General features: G+C 40.8%; 1 protein-coding gene across 1 annotated transcript; it reads right to left on the reverse strand.

The window, feature by feature from the left end:
- Positions 1-882: 882 nt before the first annotated feature.
- Positions 883-12467, reverse strand: LOC117540116 (prenylcysteine oxidase-like). The gene is given in 8 exon segments (XM_034206622.1): positions 883-3055; positions 3057-3171; positions 4012-4423; positions 7182-7322; positions 7925-8136; positions 9174-9348; positions 10260-10466; positions 11830-12467. Coding segments are annotated over 8 exon segments (1506 nt in total). The 5' UTR covers positions 11939-12467; the 3' UTR covers positions 883-2920.
- Positions 12468-12547: the final 80 nt, after the last annotated feature.

Below are 12547 nucleotides of genomic sequence, written 5' to 3' on the forward strand. Positions count from 1 at the left end.
TTGTTTATGAGAGTATTTTTAAACTGTGGCAATGCTACTTTTATTTCAGTAAAATATCCCAACAGTTTCTAGCTCATTAACAACATACAGAAGAGGATTTTAAGTGCCTAATTTAGCTGAATGTAAGCATATGTTTGAGTCTCGGGACACTTTGTTTCAAATGTTCCCTTCTGATTATTTGATCAACATCGCGATTGTGCTCTTGTTGCTGGGAAGCCAAAGCAGGCTGTGACACAGAGCCCATTATTCACTGCATGACAGAAAACAGACTGCTGTGGAGAAGACGATGGGCTTTGTTGTAGACCTCTCCATGGTTGCCAATATCTTTTAAGTTTTACATTCTTAAATATGAACACAGTGCATCAATGCAGGAAAATACGGACTATATTTCAGAGCCTTTAAAGCATAGATACATTGATATTTCTTCACAATAAGCAGAAATCTGTGTAAAATCAAAAGGTGGAGCTTCACGGTCTGATTTCAGCTCATAAAAACCAAAATAAATAACTGAATTATGCAGATTCAGGATCTCATAATTTGAACCCAGTATGAAAAGGTCCATCGCAGTGAAAGAGCTGCAGAATGCTGTCCATTAAGCTACAAGAAACAGATGTATTAATCAAAGAACTAACATGTTCTAACTCTCCAGTGGAAATAATGTGGCAGGAGTTTACAGGCAGTTTCCCCCCCAACAGTAGACGTCCTGTCAGTGACATATCACTTCCTTTTCCTCCCATTCCAGTAGAATAAATCAAACGTTGACAGAGTGAATTCAAGCGAGATAATAGATTTTGTTCAGTGCTCAGAGGTCGTTCTTTCCTCCGTTCAATTATTAATAGACAGAAAATAAAACATGAATATGGACAGTATACCAGAAAAATATATGGGAAATATGTACGGTCCAATACTTTAATTTGATCAACAGTCAGAAGAGTGCACATTATTCATTATAACAGCTGCATGGTTCTGTTCATCAGGAAGATACAATGGGTTGATATGTGCAGTACAGAGCAGAAAGCTACGCTCATAGAGAAGCAGCGTTAGGGTGTGAACAGTTTGTGTTGTTTGACAAAATAATCTCAATCCAAGGTTTCTCTTCTCTCTTTGTCTTAAATTTTCATCATCACAACCTCCAAAAATGCTTGGAGACCACTTCGTTTTTAAGTTCCTGAAGATGCTGTTGATATATATACAAAGTTGACCTTGAATTCAAATCGTTTTGTCAGTCCAAAAGATGCTTTGATAATACGTGCATCCTGTTTATTTTACAGCATATCTTAAAAAGGTACTTCTGCCAGACATTTATGACTGTTCTACAGAAGCTGCTGCTAATAAAGACCTTTCATTTTGAAAAAGATAAACAATCCTCCGTTCAGCTGCACCACCATCTTTCTGGCGCCAACGTGGCGTTTTGAATTCCACAAGATTAAAGTGTTGTTTTTAGAAATCCACTTCCGTCCGAATCCATCATTATAAATTAAATTTAAATGTAGCCTCATGTGGATAATCAACAATTTTCTCATCACCACCACACCATCATTTTTAGCATTTCCAGAAGCAAATGTCCAACTTCATGAGTCATCAGTTTTACACTTATTTAAAATGCAGAATTTCAATAAAGCTTTAGGGAAAGTCAAAATGGTTTAAAAAAAAAAAAAAACATGTAATCAGGCAGCAGCTCCACAGATCTGTCCTCTGCTTTCATCTGTTCCAGTGTGAAAGCTCGTTGGCTCTGTTCCCGAAAAAATTCTTTCCGCTGGATTACGCAACAAAAGCAGCAGGAAGTAGAGATAATGAAATCATCTGATGAAAGAGGCAATAGAGCATAGCGCCAGTGGCCACGACCATGAGTCACTGAATCAGTTTTAATTATTTACCAACATCCTACTGACATTACTAGATGAGTCCTCGGTGTCCACAAACAGTCCTTCAACGTATACAGTAAAAGCAGCGCTGATGTTATTTGATTATATGACAGAGGGCTGGTTTTTGTGCCACAAGACAGTCGCATAAGCGATCCATCCCATACGCAACAGTCCCACAGAGATACATATTAGCTGGTGTTTTCAATGGTTGCTTTGTTTCTATACGTCTTGCCAAAGAAAAGTATCCATGCCAATTAGCATTAGCAATCAATCCTCAACCAATCCGGCAAAATGTCTGCAATGTCTCTTTGGCAAAGACAATGAAGCAATCAGCAAAATAGTTGGGATGTGATTAGAATGCTAGACTTCATTTGACCTTCATAACGGGCTGCACAGTATTGGAAAATGTTGACATTTCTGCAATATCATAAAGAAAAAATAGAGGACTTTTTACACCGTTTTTGTGCATCATCCTTTTTTAAGCCAAAGTATTTCCATACTATACCAAAGATGCATTTGTCTTTGACCTGTTCTTCAATTATATTTGGGGTTGTGGTAAGAGACTAGCGGGGCCCACTTTGGTTGTTTGATAAAGGGAACAAATATTAATGTGAGCGTGCATGTCACTCAATATTAAGAGTAAATTATGTTATATCAAACAGACTTCTCCTGTTGTCCAGTCATTGAAATGTTTTCCTTTAATTTGACCTAAAAACATATTTTAGCATGACGTGTTGGAGTTAATTTGCTTTACTTACTTTATTTTATGTGAATATCGCACATGCGCTGGATGCTGAAATATTGTACAGCCCTATTTTGATATTTACTAGCTTCTTTGTTGCATGGTTACATTTATTTAAGATAAGGCAGTGCAACATTATAATCAACCTACTATCATATATTCAGTGTATAAGATGTGTTCAGTAATAAATAACTCGGAAGTACATTTCGTTACTTGAGACATATCACGATTCAAATATAAAATGTTGTACCTTAACACAGACATTTTCCAGCACACCAGCTTTGTGATGCTACAATGCTTCCAGTTTACCCGGTCATAGTTCAGTCTTGACCCTGTGCATCAGATCTTTCTGGTCCACCATGTCCGTCTGTCTGTTCCAGCGGTGGTAGGCCAGCAGGGCGATGTTTTTGGCCGCCACTGAGCTCATCTCCATGGCGCTACCCGGCCAACTCGATGCCATTGAGGTAGTAGAGATTTGGGTGGAGCTCCACAGGGGGGAGTCCCTGACTGCTGCCGTAACAAGGGTAGGCCTGCCATTCGGTCACCTGCACCGAATAGTACGACCTGAGGTGGAGGAGTACAAGTAAAGATGTTAAAGCTCACCTATTATGCTATATATGAACAATATATTATAGGGCCATATCTATACAAAGCATGTCTCTGAAGTGTTTTGCTCAAAATATCAAACAGATCACCCTTTGTAGCCATACCCCTCTATTTCAGCCCTGTAACTAAAGTTCTGATTCTGGGTCAGTAGCCACGCCCCCTTTGGAGTGCACATGCAGAAGAGCTGCACAGAGAAACAGATACTCAGGTAAATGCTGCCATGATTAAACGCCATATCATGTTCCAAACCACATCAAGGATTATTTCTGAAACACTATGGAGCTCAAATAATTTTTCTCTTGCTGGTTCACCACAAGGTGAGTACCTTTTTATATATATTTTTCTTTTACACATACTCTCACTAGTACACAGCGTTAGCTCTGAGTGTTAGCGATACTTGCTTATGTAAACAAAGACCATATTACGTCTATTAGGTCGCGCATTGTTTCTGATACAGCAACGTTTCTGATAGTGCCGTGGATGTAAAGCCAGCCCACATTTCCGATATTACGTCATATTGGCAGTAAATCAGGATCAGCTCCGTTGTACCCCCGTTTTTAGAGATTTGGGTACGGTGGAAAAGAGAAAGGGTTTTATTTTCTGACACTTTGTGAGTCTCCTTACACAACGGGGACACATTTATGTATGAAAGACATCAAAAAGTGCATTTTGCATAATAGGGGACCTTTAATGCCAACCTCAATGACCGTAGGATAGGAACCAATAAAATGATGTAATAAAGTTGGTTACAGCTCGAGTTAATACGATTATTTCTCACCAGGAGGGAAAGTGTCTGACCTGAACAATGTTTTCAGCTGAGCCTTCACCAGAGGTTGTGGAGAAAACACTTTATAGACTCCGGCCTCCTGTGGCTGTTTACGCCTGAAGCCCGTGGAGATGTTGACCGGACAAACACTCGCCACGCTGTTGAAAAACACATCCAGCGTCTCGGTTGTCAAGACGCTGGCGAAGGGGAAGAGGCGAGGGTCCGGGAAACCAAAGAAAGAGGTATTAAGGTAACCATGGACGATGGTTGCTACAGTGCTGTGGTAGTTACCAGGGAGCTCGTCGAAGGGAGGGGTGAAACCCTGGAACTGGACTCCGGATCTGACGCTGGCCTGCAGTGGAGTCGCTAACACCACGATGTCGTACAGCTCCGACTTCGTCTCTGACGCTGTGGTGAAGCTCAGCTGGTACTGAGGAGCCTCTCCTGTTGGGAAATACACACATTAACACTCTACTGATGATTTGAATACTAATTCATCAGTGGTATCTACTGGAAAATATAGCGATAAAAACCTCCGGCCAATATCTGAGCCAAAAACAAGAGTTTAGATACTGCAATAATGAATATTAATTTCTATTGAAAGGACCAAAGTTACGTCTGGAAATTTGAAAGAGCGAGCTATAAGTGTTAAGTATATGTGTAAGTATTAGGGCTGATTAGATTCAGCCCCTAGTTTTGCTGATATAGGCTTAGTTTGTCGGGGGACATCTTACTTCTTCCTTCTCTCTGTCTATACCTGTGTACTCTCATGTTCCGATTAACCCAGCTTCCCCAAATGTCTTTCTTTTTGGTATCTATATACGCTGGGATCCGGAGTCATGGATGATCCTGCGCTCCTCTGTCCTGCATCGCGAGCCCTGGATCTTGAGTCGTGGCTGTGGTCCTGGATCATAAGTCCTGGATGGATATCCTCGTGGATTCATCTTCCTATTATACACACATGCATTTCCAAACATTTGGACTACCTATGTTGCAAATGTATTATCTTTTCAATTTACACACGGCATCTATTGCACGTCTGTCCGTCCTGGGAGAGGGATCCCTCCTCTGTTGCTCTCCCTGAGGTTTCTCCCATTTTTCCCTTTAAACTGTGGGTTTTCTCTGGAAGTTTTTCCTTGTACGATGTGAGGGTCTAAGGACAGAGGGTGTCGTATTGTCATACTGATATTCTGTACAAACTGTGAAGTCCACTGAGACATGTAATAATTAGGGCTATCAGTCGATTAAAATAGTTAATCGCGATTAATCGCAAATTAATCGCACATTTTTGATCTGTTCTAAATGTACCTTAGAGGAATATTTTTCAAGTTTTTAATACTCTTATCAACATATGAGTGGACAAATATGCTTTATGCTAATGTTTATTATCATTTGAACAATGACAAATATTCTCATGAATATTAAACACAACAACTTCTGAACATTACAAATATTCACCTCAATTCAACCTGGAACCTCTCTCGTGTGTGTGTGTGTGTGTGTGTGTGTGTGTGTGTGTGTGTGTGTGTGTGTGTGTGTGTGTGTGTGTGTGTGTGTGTGTGTGTGTGTGTGTGTGTGTGTGTGGTGTGTGTGTGTGTGTGTGTGTGTGTGTGTGTGTGTGTGTGTGTGTGTGTGTGTGTGTGGTGTGTGTGTGTGTGTGTGTGTGTGTGTGTGTGATGGATCGTTGGAGCTATGTGCAACTCAAGGCATATGCTCGAACGGGAGCTGCCTGGACGCTGCAATCATGTTGCGCACTATCCGTGCTGAGTGTGCTGACTGTTCGTGCAATGTCCCACTGTCTGGCTTCCTGCATAAAGTCAAGTGCTCGGCGCAGTTGTGGCGAAATGTCGCTCCTCTGTTTTCATTTAAACAGCTCCTTAGATCCGTTAGCGCAGCTAGCTAGCACCAGATGCTAACAACAACAATGCACGTAAGGTCTCTCTCTCGCTCGCTCGGGCCACACATACACACACCCTCCCGGTCCTCCCAACAGCCAGTCGGTGCCTGCCGGTGAGCGTGGAAGTGTGGTCTGCCACAAGCGGGCGGCAGGAGCGGGGCTGTCACCATCAGCTTGTAGATGGTATTTTAAACTCGATGCGCTCTGAAACTACGGGGCGGCCGAGGAAAAAAAATACACATGCGTTAATCGCATTAAAATAATTTGTGGCGTTATTTTTTTTATGCGTTAACGCGTTATGAACGCGTTAGTAACACGTTAATAACGCGTTAACTTGACAGCCCTAGTAATAATGTAACATTTGTGATATTGGGCTATATAAATAAACATTGATTGATTGATTGATATAAGCGATATATATAAATTCAGATTCTGTAGATGGTTTTCAAAATAAAATATTTTTGTGCTTTCTTTTCAATATGTAAGATTTCTACATTAGGTATATAGTAGTTCAGTTTCAACATCAGATGTTGTCATGGAGAAACCTTTGCGCCGGATGTCTTTCGAGATCTTCACAACACTATGTTAGAACTTATTTAACTTTCCCAAAAATTCAAAAGAGTTCCAATTGAATAGAGTTTACTGAAGATTCAACAAAGTACAGCAAACACGAGTCAGTTCATGAAGTGACTACCTTTAATGTCTGTGTGTATGTAGCCTACTTCTCTTTCATCCCAGTAATAGTCTAATTAGTGGAGTATCGGATGATCTCAGGTACTAGGGGAGTCTCAGGCTCTCCTTTTTTTGATCTTGACTTTCTCCATTACGTAAGACACCATTATTTCTTTCACCCTCCCTCAATCATATTTGTTTGACATGTCAATTTAGATCATTTTTATTGAAGTTTCGGCCTGAATAATATTTTTAATGTCGTTTTGACATTCTGGCCTAGGTCATTTTTAATGGTGTTTTGACCATGCTGTCTTTATCTGCGTTGAGTTTCCAAAGATATATTTTGGAAACACAATGAAGGAACATAGCATCTAGCACGAGTGTGAAGTTTCTGCTTCGCAAAAGCATAATATTCTGCTTAAAGCCAGTATCCAGTAATCCTTATTACTTGTTTAATTTAAGAGATTTTCCAGGCACAATTCTCTCAAATTCATGGATCGAAGATGCATAGTTTCAGACAAGGTTAATAATTAAAATGCTGTATTGAAAAAACAACAACAGGAAACACGTTTAAAAATCTTGGAAAACTGAATTAAATGAATCTGAATCTTGGTACTCTCAGGGTTGAAGTACCTGAGTAGAGGGGTGAGATGGAGTTGACTTGTGCCTGCAGAAGGTTAGCGTTGGCCATCTTTAGCAGGCCAGAACACACCAGCTTGTTGCCTCCTTCCACCGCCCACAGGTTGTTCTGGGCACCAGCCAGAGACACAGCGCCTTTAACACACACACATATTACACACATGCTCACCCACTAACACAGACAATGCCAAGTGCTATAAACCAATTATCAGCTCCCCACACATTTTCCTGTTCTCTCGCTCGACCAGGCCACCCTTTCCTCTCACCTTCCTTCTCTTTCTATTCTCAACTCCAATGTCTTTTCTTTTTGTCCTTTTCTCTCTTCTGACCTACATCAGTCCTAATTTCTGCAGCCTTCCGGCCTGTCCACACAGTGGCGTTGGAAGAAGCTGCCCATTCACTTTGAATGGGGTGACGTCACTTTTCGCCGAACTGTATTGTGGGATGCAGAGCGGAGCTTTCCTGGCGTTTCAGGCTGCAAAAGTTGAGCAATGTTCAACTTTTGAAGCTTCTGAAGCTTTCGGTGGAAGCGTCAGCCAGTACAAGCTCTAGACAATCAAACCGCTGCTTGTGTGTCAGGGGCGGGAGATTCATGTGATTGGTTGTTGGTCGAGCTTCAGACACGCCCGCCGGCAAGCTTTTTCCAAAGCCGCTGTGTGGACGGGCCGTTCCTCTTCCCTGTCTCTCTCACCCTCCCTCCTCTTCCCCTGCTGCTCATTTCCTCACACTCATCTGACCTACAAAGGCGGGGATGCTGACGTTCTGTCCGTAGTTGACCCTCATGACGGGCTCGATGACCTCGTCGATGAAGCGCTGCGACACACCCAGCTCCAGCAGCGAATCAGAGAGCGGCCTTCGGGTCATGTTGATGAAGCCACTCCCCCCGAGAGAGTCCAGCAGTTCCTCCACAGAGCTGAAGGCGTAGCCGTGGGCCTGGTACTTGTAGATCCTGTAGGATCCACAACAAATGGTAAGTGATCAATAATAATAATAGACAACTGCTAAATCAGTAGACAGATGTCCTCATTCCTCTCTGTAGTTTTGGATTATCACACCCTTCAATGTGTGCGAAACAAAAAGGCGGAGAGACGGACAGATGGAGGTGCAGTCTGGGTCACAGTTCTTCATTAAGAGAGAGATGCAGAGTGACAAAGTGAAGTAGAGATCATTGAAGTGTGATGTTGGAGAATTGAAATGCAAATCTGTTCCTAGTTTACCCAAAATGACAGAGCTGCAGCAAAATATTTGATCATAACCATATTTTACATTGTTGGGATGTTGTGCATTCATTCTACATGTGAAGTTATTGTTATTTATCATTATCTGTTATATCTATTATTCTGTTAGTGTAAAGCAACAATTAGAGGATTCCTCAGTTACTGAATGTACAGAAAAAATAGTCGGCAACTGTTTTTTTATGATTAATTGAATGTCAAAGAAAAAAGTATTCATGCAAACATGTCAAAACATGCTGTGTTAGCTTTCTCTATTAAAAAGCTTATTTAAAAAAATATTTTTCAGGGGTTTGTGGAAAAAGAACAAGACATTTTAAGACATCACATTGGATTTTGATGATTTTGGAGTGTCATTCTCACATCTCTTTGACAATGTAGACCAAATGATCAATTCATCTAGAAAAGCTTATAATGAATCAATTAGAAAAACTAATAATTAGTCGCAGCCCTAGATAGAGTGAAAACAAGGGTGGCAATGACAACGTTTTAAATAGTTTTACATACTGTACATTTGCTTGGCATCATCAAACAATCAGCTCCATGTTATTCTGGACTCCAGAAACATGTAGCAGAAAATATGAAGCAGTCTAGGCAGATCATTCAGGTGCAGGTTTATGTAAGCTAAAGTGTACCTTCAGACACATGACGGATATCTACAACAACAGGTCTGACCCATGAGCACACATCAGGGTTCAGCTGCACCACAGCTACATCCTGTCAAGCAAGCAGGGCATTAATATGTCAGCCTCACCTCATAAATTTCTCCATAATTTCCTCCACCCACATCTGAAGGCGTATGAAACTGATGCCGTAGCGCCACCACAGCCGGAACAGGTCCAGCAGGTACCAATCGGTCTCCTCCAGGATCATCTCCTCGCCGTTAAACACCGCCGTCTTTCCCGCCACGTTGCGGCGATACTTTAAACCTTGAGGGGTGGAGAGGGGAGTACATAAAGGGCAAAAACAGTAACACACAGGGAGGAATTTAATAAAGAGTGTTTGGAAACAAAGGACATTTCATATTAAATGTCAAAATGTCTCCCTTTGTATTTGATAAACAGGGATTTGACTTATCTACATAAACTGCAGCAAGATGAAAACAGTCATGTGGCTTGTATATCATTTCAAGGCATAACTGGATGACTGTTAACAAGCTGCTTATTAAACTCAAACCATAAACCCTTCTGGTCTAATGGTCGCTCTTCCTGCTCAGTTTACATCTGCTGGAGGCACAAAATAATCTGATCAAGCTAAACACTTATCTTAAGAGTGGGGTAGGTACATTTGAGAAACCGGCTCGAGATACACTTTTTGTTATATTCCATGGAATGCTCTTAACATCCCGATAGCAATGAATATCTTAAGTGCTTTGACAAAAAATCCATACAAAAATGTCATCTGTGGAAGCCGTAAAAAGCACGATGCCTGCCTGTCAGCCTTCCATCTGTGCACAAACTTATCTCGTGCCCTCATTGGTCATGTGCATTCGTGTGTTGGAGGAGGGGCTCTGTAAGAAGCAGATTTCTCCCGGCTGTGTATTTTCAAATTCTAGCGCACTCGAGCTGGTTTCTCCAAAATGACCTACCCCACCTTTAATCACTATTAGAAAGGACTGTCTTCTAAGAAAGTGTTTTTTGACTAGGAAACACATTTTCTTCACACATATTTTAGGTCTTATTTTAGCTCCATTTGACTATTTATTATGCAACAATGCATCCTTTGTTAAAAATAATTAATTAATTAATGCCACAGAGTCACATACACCTCTCGTCCTAAAACTTGTATGCGTGTGTCCTTGTCTGTGGGTCAATGAAGCTGAATGTGTGTGTGTACAAACCTAGCTGTTTGACAAACTCCTGCATATGGAGGTTGAGGGAGTGAATGATGGATCCTCCAGACTCGTAGTCGTTGTAATTGACGGTTACGGTGGCGAGACGACCTCCGACCTCTCCCTTCTCGAACACGTCCACCTGGACCTCAGGGCCAAAGTGCTGCCGCAGGAAATGTGCTGTGGCACTGCCGCCTATCCCCGCCCCGACCACCGCTGGAGGATCAGAGCCAACAGCAGAGAAGAAATGTAGAATTAAAGTGTGTCATACAACTATTGAACTGATAATACCTGAATTAATTGTATGAGTGCATGGCATTAGGCTGTTCAAAGGCATGATAACACATGTGTCTCAAATGAATGATAAAATAAACTAATCACTATTGAGGGTTTTTAGCAACTTTTATTGTTCATGATGTCTTTCTGCTGGAATGAGGAGAGTACATGAGAAACAATAGGGTGTTTGATGCAGTGATGGCGTAATGTTTTATTGGCAAGTAGACAGATCAGCTGGTTCTTCTGAGTATTTCTCCCACTGGAAAATTCCAGTGCAGGGTTTACAAGGACCTTAAAATGATTTGACAGAAATCAGGAGTATTCTCCTTCATGCTGGCGTTACTGATGCAGGGAATAGACTTTCATTGGACCAAATTATTGTTCTTCCTTTTTTTATATTTACTTTTTATTCCTATTTTGCTTAAACAATTAAATAATTATTCATTTAATAATCAATGACAAATAAAACTAATCTTTAACTATTTTGATATTTGTTTACAAAAAAATTCTCTCTAATATGAGAGTCGCTTTTTTCTGTTGTATATCATTGTACAAATAGGATATTTGTATTTAAACTGCTGATGGGACAATACAACTAAATTGTATAAATACTTTAAAGTCCCAATTCATGTTGCAACTGCTCATACATTACAGGTGTTGCCTTTCCTTTAAAGTTATGGCTACGCTTGGTTACTTTGAGACTTGACCTGACTTTAGGTGCAATATAAACTTTTTTCCTAAAACTCTAAGCAGTTGCAAACAAATGTTTACAGTGCAAACCAAGAGGATTTGATGCCATTGCCTATAAAAAAAAACCTTTATTTCCAGCCAAGTAGCACCCTCCATTGATAGGTATGTTTTGGTGAACTGTGATGATGGCAGGTGAAGAAGGGGTTGTGTAATTACGAGAGGAAGTAGGGGGGGGCTTGAACTCATAAGGTTCATCTTTCTCTAACTTAGTCTTAACAGTCTTTAAAGCACATTTTGATGTGATGTATCTTCATGACAGATTTTTATTTTATGTTGACTAAACAAAGCCTCTTTTTCATAACTGGATCTGGCATTGTCTGTTTATGTATGTTAAACAACTTGTTTGTCATTGAAATGTTAATATAGCTGTAGGATCAAACATGATCTACCAAGCTACCTACAGATGTAGCTACACTAACTTTATTGTACGCATGTATATCTAATAACCGTACGATTCATATATCTCGTTTAGACTAGCATGTAACCCTCCCAATGCAGCTAACATTAGCTCAATTCAACGGATGCTATGATGTTTAACACATTACTTTCTTGCCTATTTTAGAAGGCGGAGCTCCGTCCACATGGTCGGATCCCGCCGGGTCTCCGACAGCCGAGCAGGCGGACAGCAGGACGAGGATCAGCGGGAGCAGAGGGCCGTCCATAGCGACTCCGGAGCTGAGATACCCGGGAGGAGAGGAGGCGAGGAGCGGATACGGAGCAGTGACAGTTAACACATCAGGGTCAACGTTAGCTCCGAATAGGTTTTATCTTTCCTTTACACCAATAGTTTGTTTAGAATCAGACAGTGTACATTTCTCTTTGTGGCTAAATAAGCTTTATATGTGATAGTGTACAAAAGATGGCTTTATCATTGTCATGACGATGCAGATCCATTCTCCAATAAACGGGCGCTTATACGGAAATATCACGTGATCCGAAAGTGGCTTATTTCGACCAATCACAGCCAGGCATAGTAATTCCGCAGCAGACAATTGAGGGACGTACTTCACGTAATGTTACTGCAACAACATGGTTTTATAACGCAGCGTTGACACAGGATTGGAAAATGTAAAAGTATTTGCAAAACATGATGTGTTTCATAGACAGCATCAAATAGCCCTGTAAATCTTTACAACAGTAAAATGCAGCAGTATTTTTAATCCAACATAATTTATAATAATTCACTAAGGACAATTTAAGCAACATTTGTTGTTAATATACACATTCTAATTAAGGAAAGAAATTGAATGCATAATATTGACTTCTAGTGG

This window comes from Gymnodraco acuticeps, unplaced genomic scaffold, assembly GCF_902827175.1.
Source record: "Gymnodraco acuticeps unplaced genomic scaffold, fGymAcu1.1, whole genome shotgun sequence".
Taxonomy (NCBI): Eukaryota; Metazoa; Chordata; class Actinopteri; order Perciformes; family Bathydraconidae; genus Gymnodraco; species Gymnodraco acuticeps.